The sequence below is a fragment of the Furipterus horrens genome, unplaced genomic scaffold (genome assembly GCF_987537825.1).
Source record: "Furipterus horrens unplaced genomic scaffold, mFurHor1.1.pri manual_scaffold_2, whole genome shotgun sequence".
In the NCBI taxonomy this organism is placed as follows: Eukaryota; Metazoa; Chordata; class Mammalia; order Chiroptera; family Furipteridae; genus Furipterus; species Furipterus horrens.
In genome coordinates this window covers 132,378,816-132,399,830 of record NW_028327172.1, presented here as the reverse complement: position 1 = coordinate 132,399,830, position 21,015 = coordinate 132,378,816, and the positions used below count along the sequence as shown (strand labels likewise).

The 21,015-nt window shown below is 39.3% G+C and overlaps 1 protein-coding gene across 1 annotated transcript in view; it reads right to left on the bottom strand.

Annotated features, from left to right (window-relative positions):
* The window catches only part of LOC150019506 (cyclin-Y-like protein 1), a 38,609-nt gene extending 21,373 nt beyond the window's left edge, over positions 1–17,236 (bottom strand). Inside the window, exons 1-2 of the mRNA XM_090267360.1 lie at positions 17,011–17,236; positions 16,173–16,231 (exon numbers count right to left, since the gene is read on the bottom strand). Coding sequence (XP_090123486.1) covers positions 16,173–16,231; positions 17,011–17,236 — 285 coding nt within the window. The remainder of the gene's footprint in view (positions 1–16,172; positions 16,232–17,010) is intronic.
* Positions 17,237–21,015: the final 3,779 nt, after the last annotated feature.

The following is a 21,015-nucleotide window of genomic DNA, read 5'->3' as shown; positions in this document are numbered from 1 at the left end:
ACGGATCCCAGTCTCCCAGTGGAAAATAATGGCAGGAATACATCTTGGACCCCCGCCTCCACACAAAGTGCCACAGTGCAGCAAAAAAGGCTGCAGATCACCACCAGTTGCCAGTAGCGACGAGTACACGGGTTCCGCCCCCCACAGCCTGCCCAGGAAGCAAAGCAAAACACAAATCTGTCGAAATGAAGGAGACAACAATTGAAATCCCGGTGACGCAGCTCACCAGGCAGCAGATGAGGAACCTGACAGAGGAACAAATAGGAAACCTGTCAGAGGCTCAGTTCAGAGCTATAGTTATAAGGTGGCTTAAAGAATTAACAAAAGATTAGGAACAAGACAGGGAAGAAATGAAAGCCACTCATACTGAAACAAATGAACACACATACGAGACAAGTGGTGAGGAAATAAAATCCAGAGATCAAATCAACAAATCGGAACATAGGGAAGGAACAAACAGTCAACCAGTGCAGAAAGAGGAAACAGAAAGCAAGGAAAGTGAGGAGAGGATCAGAAACCTCTGGGACAGCTATAAGAGACCAAACATTTGGATTATAGGATTGCCAGAGGGTGAAGAAGAACTAGAAATTGAAAAATTATGTGAAAAAGTAATGAACCAGAACTTCCCAAACTTGGGGAAGGAAATAGACTTACAGGTCCAGGAAACACAGAGAGTTCCAGAAAAACTGGACCCAGGGAGAACCACTCCAAGACACATTATAATCAAATTGTCAAAAATTAAAGATAAAGAGAGAATCTTAAAAGCAGCAAGAGAGAAGAAAAGAATCATGTACAAAAGGGTCCCAATTAAACTATCAGCTAATTTCTCAAGGGAGACCGTGCAGGCAAGAAGGGACTGGCAAGAAATATTCAAAGTAATGAAAATCCAAAACCTACAGCCACGAATACTCTATCCAATGAAACTGTCATTCAGAATAGAAGGGCAGAGAAAGTGCTTCCAGGAAAAAATAAAACTGAAGGAGTTCATTAGATCCAAACCACTGTTATATGAGATGTTAGAGGGACTGGTTTAGAAGATGGAGGATCAAAATTATGAACATTAAAATGAAAACTGCATCACAAGAACCAACTACAGAAGCTAGGGAATTGAAACAAAGGCAAACTAAATAAGCAACGAGAGTTGAAAAAGAACTATAGGTATGGGGAACATACTGGGGGGAGGTCAGCAGGGAGGGGGAAGGGGGAGAGGGAGGGAGATAGTACAGGAATTAAGAAGCATAGTAGGAGGGAATGGAATAGATAGGAAGAGATTGAGAAGAACTATATGCACAACCAATGGACATGGACTAAAAGGGGAGGACAACTGGAGGGAGGGGGGCCACCAGGTGGAGGGGAGCAGAGGGAAAGGAAATTGGAACAACTGTAACAGCAAAATCAATAAAACATATTTAAAAAAAAAGAAAGAAAGAGAGATCAAAACAGAATGCCTACTACCAAGAAGACAAGTTACAGCAAGGAACCCTCATTCACTGCTGGTGGGAACATAACCTGGTACAGCCACCACTAAAAACAGTATGAAGTTTCCTCAAAGAATTAATAAGAGTTACTATATGACCCAGCAACCCCTCTTCTGGGTATCTACCTAAAAAAATCTGAAATCATTTATTTGCAAAGATATATACGCCCTTCTGTTCATTGCAGCAATATTCACAGTGGCCAATATACGGAAACAACCAAAGTGTCTGATTGGATAAAGAAGATGTGCTACACATACACAATGGAATACTACTCAGCCATAAGAAAAGATGAAATACTGCCATTTGCAACAACATGGATGGACCCTGTGAATATTATGCTAACAGCAAAATAAGTCAGTCAGTAAAAGCTAACCACGATGTGGTTTCACTCATATGTGGGATATAAAAGTAAAATCATAGGCACAGGCAACAGGATGGTGGTTACCATAGGAAAGGGTTTGGGGACTTAGTAAAAGGCAAAGGGGGCCAAATATATGGTGACAGAAGATGATTTGACTTGGGGTGGTGGGCATGCAATGTAATAATGTAATACACAGATCATGTATACTTGAAACCTATATAATCTCATTAGACAGTGTCACCTCAATACATTTAACTTAAAAATAAAATAAAAATAAAAATCTCAACTCATAAAAAATAGCAAAATCATTTCCTAAAATCTACAAGTTAAGAACATCACATTTTTTAATGATTACTTTAATAGAGCAACTTAGAATCTATGGTATCAGCAAATGAGTTGCCCTATGTAAAAAAACAATAGCATAAAAAAAGAAAAGGAAATTAAAGGGGGTGATAAAATTCAGAAACAAATAAAAACTTACCAATTTTAATCTCAGAAAGGTAAAATTGCATTGGTGAAAGAATGAAATGCTATTAAAGAAGAATGACAGAATATAAGAGAACACTAAATTAAAAAATAAATAGAGAAAACAAAAAATTATAAAAGGAAGAGTTGGAGCATAAAGTCAAGGAAATATCCAGGAAGTAGAAAAAGGCAAAATGGAAAGTAAGCGGGGGAGAAATTAGAGATCCATGCAGGAATACTTGTCTATGAATTCCAGTATTGGAGTAATAATAATACTAGAAAAAATAAGGAATAGAAAAAATATGAAAGACACAAAAATATTCCAATAAGATCTGCAGTCTTTTTTTTTTTTTTATTTTAAATCCTCCCCCAACAACATTTTTTCATTGCTTTTAGAGAGAGAGAGAGGAAGGGAGAAAAGAAGGAAAAGAGAGAAACATCAATGTGAGAGAGAAAGCTCGACTGGTTGTCTGCCATATGTGCCCAACTGGGGATAGTATGCACTGGGACCAAGGATTGAACCTGTAACCTCGGTATGTACCTGAATTGGCAATTGAATGTGCGACCGTTTGGTTACATGATGACATTGCAACCAACTGAGCCACACCGGCCAGGGCAAGATCTTCAGTCTTAATGATCACAAGGAAATGAAAACGTATGTACCAAACCATAAAAAATTTCAGATTCCCAGGGATAGAGAAGGTTCTAAAAGCTTCCAGAGAAGGAAGGGATGGGGTGAAATGATGAAACTCAGTGATATGCAATATATCATACAATGTAACAGATTTAAAAGAAAGGCTGTAATGAGAAAATGTCTTTGGAACTGCAAAACCTAATTTTAACCTAGAATTCTATAGTTTGTTAAATAGGAGGCTTATCAGAGAGGCTAGATCTCTAAAAATTTCTGTCTATATAACCTTTCCCAGGAAAACATGCTCCAGTAAAACAAGGGAATATAACAAGACAGAGGAAAACATGCAATCTAAGACAGCAATTTTTGTGTGCTGCAAGAACTTTTGAAACAACCTATACCTATTTAGTCAGGGACACTGATCTCCTTTCCCTTAGACTGTCAAATTAAAAAAAAAAATGACAACAACCAACAACACAATAGCTTTCCAGTGTGAGTAAATCAAAATATACCTATTTATTTTGTCAGATCAGTAGAAAAATGTATATTTTTGGTGTGCCACAGAATATTAGTAATTAGTTTATGTGCGCCATGAGATGAAAAAGGTTGAAAATCTCTGATCTAGGAAATAAGGGATCCAACACCAGAGAGCAGTTATGTGAGATCCCAAATGACTTCAAAGAAATATGCCCCCAAAATAAAAATAAAACAATAAAAAACAGGAACAGAGCAGACCTAGGGAAAACCAGTCTATACTAGAGTAAGATAACAAAAGGCTGGGGAAGATTGTTTCCAATAAAAAATGTAACAGATATGTTTTGGAAATGGAAAATATTTTTGACAGGCCTGTGACAAATGTAACAGCATTTTCAGAAAAAAAAAAGTTGTCAGAAACAGGAAAAGTGTATATAGTCAAAAAATTAATTCCAGGTACACAAAAATGAAGCCTTACTAAGCATTAAGTTAATGTGGTGTAAATGTAGTATTTCTGTCTGGTAGTCAGTCCTCTTTCTCTGCCATATTACTAGATTATTAGTTATGAAAGAAGTCATTTTTGAAAACAGGGAAACCAGCCTGCTCATTGCATTTGGCTATGTGAGATCATGTTGACTAGGAAGAGGGGTTTGGATTTTCATTGTCCTGGAGAAATGTGGAAATGCTCAGATTGCAGTAATATTTGAGAAAAAGAATGAAGGGTATACAAGAAGAAAGTGCAGCCAGAGATCAATATGACTCAGCATTAAAAAACATTTGCATAGTCATAAAAATGTACACATTGATTCTGATTTAACAAACACTGTGATACATGTTGAGGGGACAGAGGGAGAAAAACAAGGCCACGGTGGCGTGAGAAAGCTAAGCTTGCACCTGCTATGGCAGGAAGTCAATAAATAGCTCTAAAAATTAACGTGGCTATTATGTTTTTCACCTGGTTAAAAAATTAAGGTAACTCTATACCACAATTTCATTATAGAAATTTAACATAAATGTCAGAACTCTTAAAAAAGGGGTGGGGCATTACAAGCCAAAAACTTTCCTAAATGTGTACATTTGATAAGATAATAGAGATTTAGAAAATTTACAAAAACAGGTTTATGCTAATGATATTGGGTACATTATGTTCTTTTTTTTAATTACGGCCAACTATTTTTAATTCAAGTTATTAGTTTTTTACTTAACTTTTCAGTTGTTTACTTACATGATATGAATAGTTCTGCTTTCCTCGTACTAAGAATAAAAAAAAATTGAGTGATCAATTCTGATGATGATGCCACAGAAACACAAAATCAACAACATACAAAACAAGACAAAATTTTATTCCATTTTTAAATAATTTCCAACAAAATTAATAATTTAAGTCACCTGTCAAGATTAATCCCATAAAATAAAACCCAAAATCTAACTTTTACTTTTTGACCTAACAGGTATTCTCTATTAGGTACAAATAAAAGTCTCTCCACATACAGAAAAGAACAAAGCAAGTTAGGCCAGGGGGAAAAATTAGCTAATAAAAAAGTTTACCTGTTGCATATCTGAACCACTACTCAGTAGTAGTTTCTAATTTTACATTTATGCATATACCCACCTTACTTGAATCACCGGGATCTAACAGTTGACAGCTCTTAGAACCAGTTTCTGGGCAGGCACTAAGCCATATATGCACCAGCAACCCTGAAGCACCCTGAACAATTATTAATAACCAACTAAAATACCTCACTAAAAAAATTAAATAAGCCTTGACTAATTTGAAGAGTAACCCATTTAAATTTAAATTTAAAAATGAATGTGGCTAACCTAATTAAACATATCACAGCACACAAATTCATTTTGCTCTAACAAGTGTCAGAAGAAGAATGAAAGCTCCAAAGAGAGTCTTGGCTGTCCTTTGTCTTCCCACACTGCCTCCTTCAATGTGGGGCGGTCGTCCTGACCACATACTCCTTAGGACTGAAGAGAGGGGCATGGGACAGCTCTTCCTCTACCGTCACCACTCTCTCTCTATATGAGTGCGGCCCATGGCTCTGGAAGAAACTGAGAAATAGAGCAATCGAACTAAAATGATCAGCTCCAAACAGGCAAAATACACATCTGCCATGAAAATAAACTTGATTTAACATAACATTAAAGAAAGTGGGCAGGCAAACAGAAGTGTTAAAATTCTACAGTTCTGATTCTTACCCTAAAACAAATCGTCGTCGTCGGCAGCCGTCCGTCTCGAGAGACGATGGTGTAGCTTCTTAAGAGTCTATCTGCGAAAATTACTTCCGGCCAAGATGGAGGCTTAGACGGACATGCTAAGTCTCCCTCTACAACTAGAGAGGAATACAACTACTTCAAAACAAAGGATAACTAGAAATTCCAGAAAATAAAACTACACGGAAGCCCAACATATGAAGTTATAAACCAGCGGTGCCATTCGGGCAGGTAAGAGTTAAAGAGGGCAAAGCTGTTTGCGGAGCTGCGGGCGGCGAAAAATCCCGGCGGCAGTCAAGCCCCTGGCAGTGCGCGACCCCAGCGCTGGGGAGAGCGGCCACCGCATCGCCTTGAACAGTGAGGCCCAGGGGGGCGGGAGGACGGATCCCGGTCTCCTAGCTGAATAACTGTGTGAATCCATCTTGGACCCCCGCCCCCAAAGAAAGAAAGCACCACAGGGCTGCGAAATAGGTCGCAGACAGGCGCCGGTCGCTGACTTGTGACGCCAAACGGCGCCGGTCGCTGGGTCATTACAAGTACACAGGCACCGCCCCCGACAGCCGGCCCAAGAAAACAAAACGCATCTGTCAAAATGAGGCTGACAACTATAGAAATCCCGGTGACACAGCTCACCAGGCAGCAGATAGAGAACCTGACAGATGAACAGATAAGAAACCTGTCAGAGGCTCAGTTCTGGGCCATTGTAATCAGGTGGCTTACAGAATTCACAAAAGAGCAGGAAAAAGATAAGAAAGAAGCGAAAAACTTTCATAACGAAAGGAACAAAACCATATACGAGACAGATGGTGAGGAAAAAAAATCCAGAGTTCATTTCAACAAACTGGAATATGGAGAAGGAACAAGCAGTCAACCAATGCAGCGAGAGGAAATGGGAAGCAACAATGAGAGGATCAGAAACCTCTGGGACAGCTATAAAAGGCCCAACATAAGAATCATTGGTTTGCCAGAGAATGAGGAAGATGAACTAGAACTTGAAAAATTGAGTGAAAATATAATAAAGGAGAACTTCCCAGACTTGGGGAAGGGAATAGACTTGCAGGTCCAGGAAGCAAGGAGAGTTCCCAAGAGACTGGACCCAGGGAGAACCACTCCAAGACACATTATAATCAAAATGTCAAAAATTAAAGATAAAGAGAGAATCTTAAAAGCAGCAAGAGAGAAGAAAAGAATTATGTACAAAGGGGTCCCAATTAGACTATCAGCAGACTTCTCAAGGGAAACCCTACAGGCAAGAAGGGACTGGCAAGAAATATTCAAAGTAATGAAAATCCAAAACCTACAACCACGAATACTCTATCCAGCGAAATTGTCATTCAGAATAGAAGGACAGAGAAAGTGTTTCCAGGACAAAATAAAACTGAAAGAGTTCATTAGATCCAAACCACTGTTATATGAGATGTTAAAGGGACTGGTTTAAAAAACAGAAGCTAAGGAGATGAAACAAAGGCAAACGAAACAGGCAACGAGAGTGGAAAAGGAACTGTGGGTACGGGAAGCATATTGGGGGGAGGTCAACAGGGAGGGGGAATGGGGAAAGGGAGGGAGATGATATAGGAATTGGGGATCAAGGTAGGAGGGAATGGAATAGACGGAGAGAGGTTGGGAGGAACTGTATGCACAACTAATGGACATAATCTAAAAGGGGGGGACAACTGGAGGGAGGGGGCCACCGGGTGGAGGGGAGCAGAGGGAAGGGAAATTGGCACAAATGTAATATTTTAATCAATAAAACACATTAAATCTGAAAAAAAAATAAAATAAAATAAAAAAGTAAAAAAAAAAAAAAAAAAAAAAAAAAAAAAAAGAGTCTATCTGCACCGCCGAGAATGGCTGTGCAGTCCAACTCGGGAGTGACACGGTATCTGTCTCCTCCCGTGTTGAATCGACATCTTACGATGACGCTGGAGTGTCCTCTCCAGTGAAGCTGAAGCTACAGAGCCTGGGCAGGGTGATATGGAGGGTCTGCTGTTGCCCATGCAGCAGACCCCCCCTCTCTTCGCAGCTGAAGGGTCCAAGGGAAAGACGGAGTCAATACAGCTTGGGTTCAGGTGCGCCGCAGGAGTTGCTGGTGTTGACTACAACGTCAAACCGCCTTAGGGACTCCGGCTCCAGATTTTCTGTCGGGGTTTACTCCCTTAGCCTTTCCCCTGAAGAGGTATGCCGCAAGGCAGCGGAGGTTTTTTGGAGTCAGAGTTTTCCTTCTCTGATGTGCCCTGACTGGAAGATCGAACCAGCGACACTTAGCTCGCAGGCCGACGCTCAATCCACTGAGCCAAACCAGCCAGGGCAGCCCTAAAACAAATAGGACACAGCAAATTGCCACTAGCTTCACATACTGATGCTAAGCTTCTGGGAAACCCCACAGGCCTATGTTTGCTCTGATGTACCTTGGCAGCATTACATTAGGATGAGAGGATTTTGACTAGCTTAATAGCCAAGATCTCTAAATAGCCCACATGTCCATCATTAGGAGAGAGGATAAAAATCCGTGGTACATTTACACAATGGAATACTAAGCGTCTATTGAAAAGAAGGAACTGTTACCCTTTGTGACAGTATGGAAGGACCTGGAGGTTATTATGCTAAGTGAAATAAGTCAGTCAGAGGAAGACAAGTACCATATGATCTCATTTCTATGTGGAATCTAATAAACAAGACATATTGACAATCTAAATAGAAACAGAGGCATGGACATGTGGAATAGACTGACAGCAGTTAGAGGGGAGGCGGAGGGGGGACTGGATGAAAGAAGGTGAAGTGATCAGCCAAAGAATGTATATGCATGACCCATAGACACAGTAAACAGTGTGGGGATGGCCAGAGAGAAGTGGGGTGGGGGCTGGGTGGAGGTTAGCATGGGGGGTGGGAAAATGGGACATCTCCAATTGTGTCAACAATAAAAATAAAGTTAAAAATAAGTTTTAGATGTGAGATAGGGTCATTATGTTGAGAACTATCAAAATAAAGCAAAAATCCCAAATTCAACCCTCGGACAGACAACTGATTTTTTGATTTGTTCAAATAAAACCTAACTGTGACCTAAATCCTATCTTCACTTACCATCCATTTGCAATTTCTTCAGGAAAATTGTGCCTGCCTTTGGGTGGTCCAATGGAATTAATTCTGAAGCCAATTCTGTATAGGAGGAAGAGGAAGAGAAAATGGCACAATAATTTAGTTGAGTAGAAAAATACATAATTTTAAAAATAGCTGCACATCAATTTTAATTACTTTTAACAGCATTGGGAAGAGTTTTTTAGTAATGGTAACAAGCGAATTTTAGTAAAGGCAACAATATAAAAATTCTACTGGGGAAATATAAAACTGTAGAATCTCTCTCTACATGTAGGGGGAAACCAGCCTATGTCTTAGGCTTTTTCTTTAACTTGCACTTAAATAATCTATAAAACTTTTAGGTGAATCACATATGTGTTTCCTCCTTCCACTTATCAATTAGAAATACAGTTTTTTCTTTTAAGCTGATGTTACTAGCAAATTTCAGGAACAGTCTCTAGAAGCAAACTACACTGAGGTCAATGAGAAGCAGATACCAGCTAATATATCAGATATGTCCAAACCAAGTGAGTTGCTTTTGGTAAATGTTCTTTAGACATTTAGGCTAATTCTAACTCCATTCAAAAAATCAATTGGTTCGCTGTGGTTTACTTGGGGCTAGTCATTCTGGCAGATTTAAAAGAGGAGCATAAAAGCTCAATGCACTCATCTACAGGAACACTTTTAATACTTTCATCAAAATCATTTTTTTAAATTATGCCCTCAATTTCCAAAGCTACAAGTCTCACTTCTTCCTTCCATGCCACACAGTTAATTTGGGGCTTCAATAAAAATACTTTCTGGAGTTAATTATAAAGGCCACTTGTAAAAATTTTTTTTTTTTCCTGCACCTATGCAGTCCACCCCGCACCAAGGTGGGATAATCTTCTATTTAGGGAAGAATACAAGACAAGTACTTGAATTTTAATAACGCAAACTTTGCCACTATATGGAATAATAAAGTTGTCATTTTAAGAAACAAACCCTATGATATTCTCCAGTAATATCCACCTCAAACCACTCAACCAGTCTTACAAGAAAGTGGGTCAAGATACCGATAAAGTAATGGTTAAGGCAATATTTCCTAAGCCACATAATAATAGTTCTATTTTTTTAAAAGGGATTCGGTGATCAAATTTAAATAAACTATATCCTTGGTTCTTTGAGAATCAAAGTGCTCATTGATATGTTAAAAATGAATCAGTCTAGTAATAAATAATGTCTAACACATCATTTCACAAATTTATTTAACTAGAATCCCTTTTTTGTCCTCCAAGTAATACAGTTAGAATTTTGCTCAAACATAATTTGGGACTTCCTGGTTAAACAGACATCTGAGCCATCCACTTTAATGGCACTGTTAACACCACAAATTAATATGGCCAATCCACCTGCCTTTTTCTTCAAGAAAATTCTTTAAATTGCTTTTTGTGAAAAAATTCTATTCAATACTCTAATGTAAAAGACCCATAAAGTTATTTTAAAGGTGTTTTCCCACATATTTGAAAAATTAGATAACATTGGCTAGTTGGAAAAATGGATTAATTTAGTTTGCACAAAGTCATAGGCAGAGACTATCACAGCCACCTCTAACCTAGGCTTCTGAAAGAAATCAAGACTCCTTCCTACCAAAAATAAAGCAAATATATTGCAATTAAATTTTTTTAAAAAATAACAAATGTATGCAGAAGTAGTCATATTATGTATCAGCACCTGTAGCATGATAAAGTTTAATTGAACTTTTCAGTGGGAAGCCCAGGAAAAGTACATATCAGAATCAAAGAAGAAGCAGGCTTACACACACTTACACACACACACATACACACACTTGCCCCAAACCAAGATGTGCTGGTAGGCTCTAAATACAAAAAATTATAAATGCTGGAAGAAAACAAATGACAACCTTCAGGGGGGAAAAAAATCAAAATTAGCTCAAGTAACAAACAAAAAGTTGAAACTTCCCCTGTTCTAGGGTGGGCACATGCCCCTGGACTGGCCAATCAATCACAGCTGGCCTGTGACTTCCCAAAAACCTCAGAGAAAGACAGAGTGCACTCAGGTCTTGAGAGACAGTGGGGCTGTGGATTCCCTTTGCCTGCAGGAAGAGAAAGCCTTTTCAGGAGAAGTCAACAGGAGAACAGAACTGAGACAAGTTCTGAGAAGATCATTTAATTCCTGAATCAAGGAGAACCTTGATTTTTTTACTCTGCAAACTCTGGTTATACAAGTCAATACTGTCCTTGTAAAAATTTTAAGCTATTTTGAGATGGATTTTATTTTTTTACTTGCAGCATATTTGCTGTTTAATGGATACATAACAGCCCGCCAAGTGTAATTCCTACACTTTACCTAGCTGACCTCCTATTGGGGTTTAAGTACTTCCAAAGATCTATTGTTATCAACTGTAAAAAAAAAAAAAAAATCTCAGATATATAGTATTTTTAAATCAATTTTAAAAATCTCCTTACAAAAACTCTTTAAAATAAGATGACTATACCAAAAGGTTAGATCATTTTTATGGCTCAGTGGCTCCATATGTAATACTAAGTTGCATTCTAAAACAGGTGAGGGCCATTTAGTATTTAAGGTTCCCAATCATAGCAGTTTTAGCTTCTACCTGAGCTTTGGATACTTGAAAAAACATTCTAGTTATGTGAATGAAGCGCCTGTAATCTCCATTTCCTTGATTACACAGTTTTACCACAGTGAACAGTGTTATTTCCACTTTGCCGAGTTGCCTATCATGTGTATGTACCGTATGTATGTACCCACTTGGGCCCTGACGTTGTCAATTTGCATGAAGCTTTCATAAAATATTTTCAAAAACTCCTTTTCTCAGTGTCTTGGACTTTTAAGAACATTTCTGGGTAGCGATTTACCTCAATCGTTTTTCACATTCTGTAATGCTGTTTTAACCTTAAAGTTTACTTTAATACACTAAAAAAGGGGGTGAGTGGAAAAAGGTAGTATCCCCAAAGCTGCTCACATGATGTGTCGTTCTATAAATTCTATTTCTATGTGCCATGGATCTGGAATTTACATTCCTGCCCTATCAAGCTTCATTTTTCAAACTTTGGGCAACTCAATTTATACCACTCAGGGCCTGTTTTCTCACATGTAAAACAGATATAATGCCTATATTACCTAACTCAAAACATTGTGAGGAGCAAATGAAATGGAAGAGCAATTTACATACTACATATAGAGCACAGAAAATGATGAGCAAAGCTCTCAAAAATTAACTCAAAAGCAAAAATATGAACATTCAACATTTTATTGAAAAGTGTATGAAATGTCCACTTACTGCCCATACCCAAAGTCCACCTTAAGTAAATATGTGCTTTGGCTGCCCTTTAAAGGAAAGGAATAAAAGTCAGACAATTAGCAAAAATTTCTCTCAGCGGGGGATTTTATTTTTTGTAAGTAAATATGTACTTTCCCTGCTTCTGTAACAAAGATTCCTGTATGTCCTGTCTCTTTTCTTATGTAATTTAACCTGGAGATCACCACATAGCAGTAAAGAAATGGCTTATAGCTCCATAGTAGTCCACCATGTAGATGTACCAGTTCACTTTACCAGTCCCTTACTGGATATGAGTTATTTCCAATATTTATTTTGAAAATAATTCAACAAAAACTTTGTGAATATGTGGTTTCATATTTGTCTTCAGAATAAATTTCTCAAAGTAGGATTTCTTGATTAATGCCACCTGCATTTTTGTGAGTTGTGCCAACATTCCCCTCATGACATCAAGCCATTATGCATTTCCATCAGCAATATATGAAGGTAACTGTTTCTTCAGAGCCTTACCAAAGAACGCAATGTCAAGTTTATGGATCTTCTCCCAATAGGAGAGAAACTACAGTAAAGCCTGCATTTCTCTTATGTGTAAAGACATGTTTAAAGGTAATCTGCTTTTTTCTTTCTTTCTATGACTTGTCCATTCATATCCTTGCTACTAGATTTAGCTTTATTTAATTTCTTTAAATCAGCCTACTTTAGGCCCTTACATATATATATTTGTTGTTGCTCAAGGCACTCTTGGCTCTCACTTGAGCCACTGTACCAGCTTTCCACCAGGACTCCCTGCTTCCACCCTATTCTCACAGAGTAGCTTTCTCCCTCTCACCGTCACTCTCGCTCTTTATAGAATTAGCATCATTTCCCTACATGTAATCCTACGTTGCAACTAGACTAAATTTCATATTTTCTGTCAAGGAGCACTAGGCATCCAAGGCCTTAATCTACCATGTTCCTCCTGGTATCCCTTCCACTGGGCTTCAGCCATCCTCCCCATTCCCCCTTTTTTTCTGTTGTTGGCCTGCACTCTGGCTATTCCCATCTGAGGAACTTGGCATGGAAGCCTCTCCTCCCACATCTTCATGGGTTCCCTCCCATTTAAGAACTGCTCAGTGTTGCTTAAAGAGAGCAGCGGTCTTCAACCACCCTGCTGCTCCTGATTGTTGGTGTGCTGTATGCTTCCAGGGTCTTCTGGAATGTAAAACCCTGAGTTAGAGTAGGGGCTTGGTCTTGGATGTCACTGTTTGTCCTGCATCTGGAATGGTGCCCAATAAATAGCTCACTGTTTCAGTGTACACAAAACCAGTTCCTTTTCTCCCAACTGTTTTACATCTTTTAAGATTTTATCTGATGCAATCTTTTGATTGGTCATCTAAGATTAGCATTTCTTTCAGATTTCAGAGTAGTAGTTATTCAGAATTAAAGACACAAAACCCACAAAAATCTAAAAGAGGAGTTCTAATGTCCAAAGAAAAACCAATGATAACTTTAACTTGAGATAAAAACATTTAATGCTAAAATATCTTAACTACAAAAATTACATCCTAATCGTTATAACAAAGTATATCGTTTTAATTCTACAGGTGGGCACTATTCATCCACTTTCATTTCTGTCCCCAGAATAAAGCACTATAATAGAAATGTGTACCTTTTCACTGTTTTTTAAATCTTCACCCGAGGATATGTTTATTGATTTGGGGCAGGAGAAGACATTGAGGTGGGAGAGAAACATTAATCTGCTGCCTCTCGCATGTATCCTGACTGAGGATTAAACCCACAGGTGCACAGGATGATGCTTCAACCAACTAAACCACCCAGCCAGGGCATAGTTTCACTTTGAAAGATGGTCCACCAGCCCTGACCAGTGTGGCTTGGCTGCGCATCGTCATGGAGAGTAAAAGGTCACCGGTTCCATTCCCGGCCAGGGCATATTCATGGGTTGCTAGTTTTTTCCCAGTCAGGGTGTGTACAAGAAGCAACCACTTATGTTTCTCTCTTGCATTGATATTTCTCTTCCCCTCTTTCTTCTTCTCTTCCCCTCTCTCTATAAATAAATACAATTAACAACAAAAATAACAAAAAATAAAAAATAAAAAGATGGCCAGCCATAATGGGTGTGAGGAGTAACTGAGTGATGCTCCGGCCACGTGATGGCGCACTGAGCGGTTACTAAAGGCAGCAGCAGAGCTCCAGCACCTACTGGAAATACACCCTGGAGAGCTCTCTAGCTGCTATGCACAGTTCCGGGAGCTTATGTTGTTACTTCTCTTTATAACAAAGAATCATAAGGAAGCACATAGAGAGTGACCTCATTTTTGTAAAATAAACACAATGTTAAGTTTATATGCATACAAAAGGTTCATGAAGAATAAACACCAACGTGTTAATAGAAGTTCTGAATATTCTGAGCATAAGTGAATTTTTTGTATTTTCTAAATCTTTTACATCAAATGTTTATTAATACTCTCAACAACAACGACAACAACAAAATGGGCTTAAAATAGCTATCAGAAAGAGTAAAGATCTGTTGCTCAGTTTTTTTCACATAATATTGCCAGTTCCTTACCTACTCGCTCCTCAGGGGCAGGGGGAGAAAGCAGTCACTTGAGAGAGGTACCTTTAGCCGGCAAATTAGCAAAGCTTGTAAGGTTAGAAGATAAAAGGCTGTATGAAAAGTTGATGAGTAATTATAAAATGGGTAACAGACCCTTAGTGTCTTTTGTTGTGTGTTACTGATATTCTGTTAAAGGCAAGGTAGTAGAAAAATCCTCTTAAGTCTATCTGAAGTCTGTACTAGGTTCTTAAAAGTATCCCTTTGAAATGACTTTAAGAAATCATGTTCACTGTTTCAGAAGAACAAGGTAGAGCATCAGCCATGTGTGATTTTGTGTAAGTAACCAAATAATTCAATTCAGCATGGTAAAAAAGCCAGAATGTTTTACATCTAAGTAGGTAATTCTTAGTTTCCAGGGAAACTGATACAGGCTTGTCTGAAATAAATACATTAAAAGCAAACTTTCAGTGTGCTTGGACTTTATATTTGGTGTTCTGAACTTGTTTCTATGGAAACTTAATAATAGGCAAATGCTGAAAGTGACGTTTCTCATCACTTTTTTGAGTGCCCGTCCAAAATTAAAAACAAATTGAAATAAAATTTTAACTATCACATTTAATATAAAAATGTAAATTCTATACTAATGGACTCTGGTTTTTTCAACTTTTCTGATATACCACTCCTTATTATAGTCCCATTCTTAATCCTTGTTACTTGATCTGCCCTCTTAACAGCTTCTATTAAAGTCCCTCTTTGTCCAGAGCACTCTCAGCTTCAATTTGTCACCAGAACAAACTATTTAAAATATATCAATTAGTTAATGTAGTAAATTCATGCTATTTCATGATGTCTACTTTCATTCTTATCCATTGTAAGGCATTTATAGATATAGGATGGAAGGGTAAAAATTGCTTGTGAGTTGTAGACAGTAATTTCAAATGGAAATAATCGAAACTGGACTAAATTAAGATAGGCCCACTTTATGGAGAGATTCTAAAATGTAACCTTCATTCAACTAAAGTTTAAACAGAGTAAGAGCTATAAGGATTTTCCTCTCTATGAAACGAAATAAAATGTAGTCTTCATTAGCTACATCGTTACCCAGAATTATTTTAATTAATTTATGGATTTTAGAGAGAGGGAGGGAGGGAGAGGGAGAAAGAAGAAGGGAGAGGGAGAGAGTAGAAGAGAGGGGGAGAGAGGGAGGGGAGAGAGAAGAGACACACACACAGAGAAACACCGATTTGTTATTTCACATACTTATGCCTTCATTGGTTGATTCTTGTATGTGACCAGACTGGGGATGGAACTGGCAGCCTTGGCGTATCAGGATGATACTCTCAACAACTGGAGCTATCCGGTCAGGGTGAACCAAACATTTCATCTCTCCTCCTTCCTCTCCCTCCCCCCACCCTTAGCAGTTTGTGCTTTAGAACTCAACATTCTTACAGTTAAAAAGGAATCTATTGGCAGGAGGGGAGAGAATGGAGAGGGAGCCATGGAGACAAACATTCTGGTGCAGGACCTGGCATCTTAACTCCAAAAACTGTTAAAAAGTCTAAATTTGTTTTCTTCTCCTTTGAAACTTTTGACCAACATTCTGGTGAGCCAACCTCCTGCTCCTTCAGAACAGGCAATGTGAAAGTGAAGTCTGTTAAGTCATGAATTAAGACTGAGGACATATTTGTGTCAAAGTGGGTATATTAAAGTAGTCAGAACTCCATGGATTCTCTTTTGGGTAAAACAAAACATGACAAAAATAAACTATTCTCTGTAGTACTGGCAGTAATATTTCACATCCTTCAATAATTTTAAGTTCCCTCTTCTACCATTTTCTTTCTTTCTGTGTTCAGATTATAGTTTGAAGGGATAAAGAGCTTCTACCCTGGCAACTGAAAACAGTCTACTCAAAGCACCACATAGACTCTCGTATGGTATATTTTGAATTGAAATAAAAAACCCTAAAAATCCTTGAGGCTAAACTGTCCCAAGTATCAACTATCTTAATGGGTGGGAGCAAGGGTACCACCAGGCCCTACCTGGTTCCTTCACTTAAGTACCATCTGGATAGGGAGATGGAATGGATACTCCGAAGTTGGGATATTCAAGTTTTTATCGAGAAAAGGGAGAATATATGCTCAAAAGTCTTCTCAGAGTCCCACCAGACATTAAACAGAACTATACATAGGAAGGGCAGAGACTGGAGTGTTTCAGGCTTGTTGGAAATGGGAATAGAAGGAAGAACTGGGCATTTGGGTAGTGAAAAGGGAAAGAAACTGGCCAGGCGCGATGGGAAAAGAATAAGGGACGGGGACGCCAGGCAGAGCCAGCCCTGGGAAAGCCTCTGGCGCCAGGAAGGAGGCTTAGGTGGTCGCTCCCTTCCAGGGGATTCTGGGGGGCAGCCTAGTCAGACGTGCACCTGAGAGCAGAGAACTCCTGCTGCCTCCTTACCTTCGAGCACTTTCTGGTCTCTGATGCGTGGCACATGGTAACTCTTGCAGGCTCCGAAATTCGACTCAGTGGACCCCAGGGCAGCTGGAACTGATGGTGCTGCCACTGAGTTGCTGTCACCCACCTTGTAGACATCAGACTCATCATCTGGCGTAACACACTCACTGTGCCGGCCCCGCTTGTGGCTGGCACAGGGCTTTAGGCAGCAAGTGAGTTTGTTCCCCATGAGACGCTTCCACTGCTTGCTGCTGTCACCACTTAAACTCAGCGGCGCCCCCTTCCACACACACACAATGACAAAGACCCGTGCAGTACAGGGGCCTGTGGACTGCGGGATGCTGGGCCGGGCTCAGGGCCCGGCCAGCCCCTGCTGCCACCTGTGATGCTATCGAGCTGCTACCACCTCCCGAGTTGACTAATCTGTGAGGATACCGAGCAGCCTAATTTATTGAAAAGATGTGGAGATCAGACAACCGCTGACAACCACAACCACCGAGAACCACAACCACTGCCAAGAAGAGAGCACAGCCGAAGCTCCTCCTTCTCCTACAGCAGCCTCTCAACTGAAGGCAGCTACCCTAGCGGGCACCAGCCAATCACAACACATTCCATGGTCACGCCCTCCATTCTCCGCACGCGCCCACATCACAGAAAAGTGATTCACAATGCGCCACCCCTCTCCCCTCACCTTGTAGTCACTCCACACCCTGCCCCCCCCCCCCCCACTTTGTGGAGCCACTCATGTGGCCGAGTCTTGGGTTCCATATATCATTCCCTAAACATAGTCAAACGTTGTGGGGAGGGCAGAAAAGCTACAAATGCCATTCGCTATGACAGATGGCTGACTAAAGAAGTGTGCCAGCAGGATGGCAGGCAGTGAGTAGGATGTAAGAAAGGAGAGACGGCAACAGAGGGCTTCTCTTCCCAACCATTTGGCTGAGAAGAGATGTGGTAGTAGTTAGTGTTAAAGGGTATTTCTTCGATGTCCAGCCGGTAGGGTAATCAGCTGAACTTGGGTCCTGGGAACCAGACCCCTGCGGTTGCATGCTCCGACCAAGCAGAACAAGGAACTTGACCTAACTGTTCCTCCTTTGAGCAGTGACCTATTCCTTTGAGCAATGACTTAGGGAATAGCAGTAACCGATTCCTTTGAGCAATGACCTGGGGAATAGTGGGAATTTTTTTTTTTTTTTTTTGCTTACACAAGCTGTATTTCTGTCCAAGTTCCTGCACCTGAAATGCTTTATAAACCCCTCAATCCCTAAGGTCGGGGCTGTCCACCTAAGTCCGGCTTGTGGACTGGTGGGCAGTCACTGGCCAGCTAATAAAGGTTCTTTAAATTCTAATTTGATTGTCTCCGACGGTTTGGTTCTCGCACTTACTCCACAACAGTTAGATGGAGATACACTGCCAGGATACTTTATTTTCAAATGAAATATACTTTGTTTTAAGGTGTGAGCATATTTATATTTTAAAGGGTAAGAGCTAATGGAGGAATTTACAAAAGGATGCAGTTAAAGGACAAGGGAGAATGACAGAGCAAGGCCCCCAAGAAGGCAGAAGGGGATGCACTCCAGAGCAAGGATGGATTAGCTCTGGGATGATAAAAAACCAAGGAGGCAGAAAGGACTGTGTTGCCATGGAGACATTTCTGGTAGAGAGAAGATTTAGGAAGAGCTCATCTGATGACCTCTATTTTTCTCTATTTTCATAGCCTTCTACTTATTTGGAAAGCTACTCTGGGAAAGAGAGTGAAACTGGAAGTCAAGTAAGTTAGTGCTGCCTGTCACTACCAGAACCAATACATAGAGGCAAGGGTTGAATCCAAATGCTGATGATTTGAGAAGACTGTGGATTATATACCTTCAAGGACCATCTTAACATTGCATCTCAAGTCAACCTTTTCATAAGGAGAAGAAAGGGTTAGGTAAGGGGTTTGTGAAAAAAAGTTAAGGGAATTACCTAGTGCTTCTTTCTCTATTGATCAACAATTCTTTATCTGTGTCTTGGGAATTCCCTCCCTGGAACACAATGACTGACTCAGATACAATCTCCACCAGCTTGCAGACCCCTTGGGGCACAAAGGTTGAATTGCTTATGATCTTCATGAGTCCTGCCTTCCAGTTCCTGGAATAACAGCTTTCCACTTAAGCCTATCAACTAAGGCAAAAATCTTTAACTCTTGAGTTCCCTTATCAAGAGGATAAATGTAGAGAAGTCTGCACTTCAGGAAAGCTCCAAATATCTAACAAAAAGGTGGCTAGATTGAAAAGAAATGTGAGTGAAAACCAAGGAGCTCTACTGTAAATAGGCAGGTCATAAAAGTAGAAGAGGAGGTTAATCAGTTAGCCCCAATATTCAAAAAATAGCAACAACTTTTGGAGAAGAGTAAAGAAAAAATATTAAGAAGAAAATAATACGTAATTGCAAGAAGTGTGAACATTTACGAACCCTTTAATCACATAAAGTGCTGAAAGGACCAGAGGAGTGTTCTCCTTCATTAAAAGAATAGCAGGAGAGAAACATCACCTCAAAAATCAGGGAAGCAGAGCTGATTAATATTTAATAGTTTAAAAGATATAAGTAAGGTTTGGTGACAAGAATGTGCAATATATTGAAATGTGGGAGGTCACTGTGGAATGGGAAAGGATTCGGCGAAGTTCAGTTTCAGTAAACAGCATCTAGTTAAATCCTTAGTATCTAGTGACTCCATTCTGTGGTAATAATATTATTGTCTGAAGTTTTAGGAATGCCATTAGATACCATTTTGAATGATTCTTATAGACCTGAAACAATATCTGAGATTAAGTTTAAAATTAGTGCTTGTAGTTAACACACAAATAGAAATGCATGACCTTAAAAATTAAAGAATTTTAAATTTGTTAAGCCAAAAAAATAATGGGAAGAACTATTAGGGAAATAGATTTTAAAATATTTTGTTTGAAGAGATCATTGGAGGGCAGTAAGAAGAAGAAAAAAAAACCCTTTCCTATAACAGTAGCAAGTCTGGGAGAACAGAGGGAGACTCTTAGGAGTAATGTGATTTGAATTGAGCAAGAATTTGATTTTGTGATAGAAACAGAGACTTTGCATTTGCTGCTGATGGCTTAATATCTTCTGGGAGGACTTTATGATCAGTGTTTTACATGATCTGGAGTAAACTCATTTATTCATTCATTTTAGTCATTCAATACCCACTCAATACCTGAGCTTTCACCACACACCATACACATGTTTAGGTGCTGGGTTTCACTGAGATAAACAAGGTGCCTATTCTCATGAAGGGAGAATGGGATATTGGAAAGTAACTAGCACTCTGTGCTACAGTATGCAAGGAAAGATTAGAAAAGTTTCAACTTCCAGAAAAATCATGATAAAATTTCATAACCCTTTGCAAGCATATATGAAAAACATATACAAGCAGGTCTTAATAATCTTTTCTTAGGCAAACAGGACAGAAATGGTAGAGAGAGGCTTATGCTACAGAACAAAGCCAGGTTAGCTTGAAGAAAGATTTTATGACAGCGAAGTGATCAGGATTACACAGTATACGTGTATTGTGACTAATAGGGCTCCAGCTTGAGTATCATAACCAGTGCTTCTTATAGAACAGGATTTTGTCTATAAGTAATAGATACCTTTTTCCTGGGCCAATTCTACCATGATCATCATATTCTCAAAGGTATATATATACAAAAATGCTAAGAATTATTATACCTGAGTTGATATGGAACAACTTTCATTCCCAACTTCAGAAAATTATAATCCAGATCTTTTAGGAAGTGGGGCATTCGCTACTGCTGATATTCACAGTTTAGTAAACTGTCCAGAGCCCCTTCCACCTTTCTCTTTCCATGACTTCTGAACTCTTCTCCCATCTTCTCCCTTACACAGCATGTAGGTTTCTTCCTGCCAAGTGGGTCAAGTGAGATGAGAATGTTAATCTATTTGATATGATGCTCTGAAAAAAAGTAATTAGGGTGTCATTTTGCCAAACTATGAGGG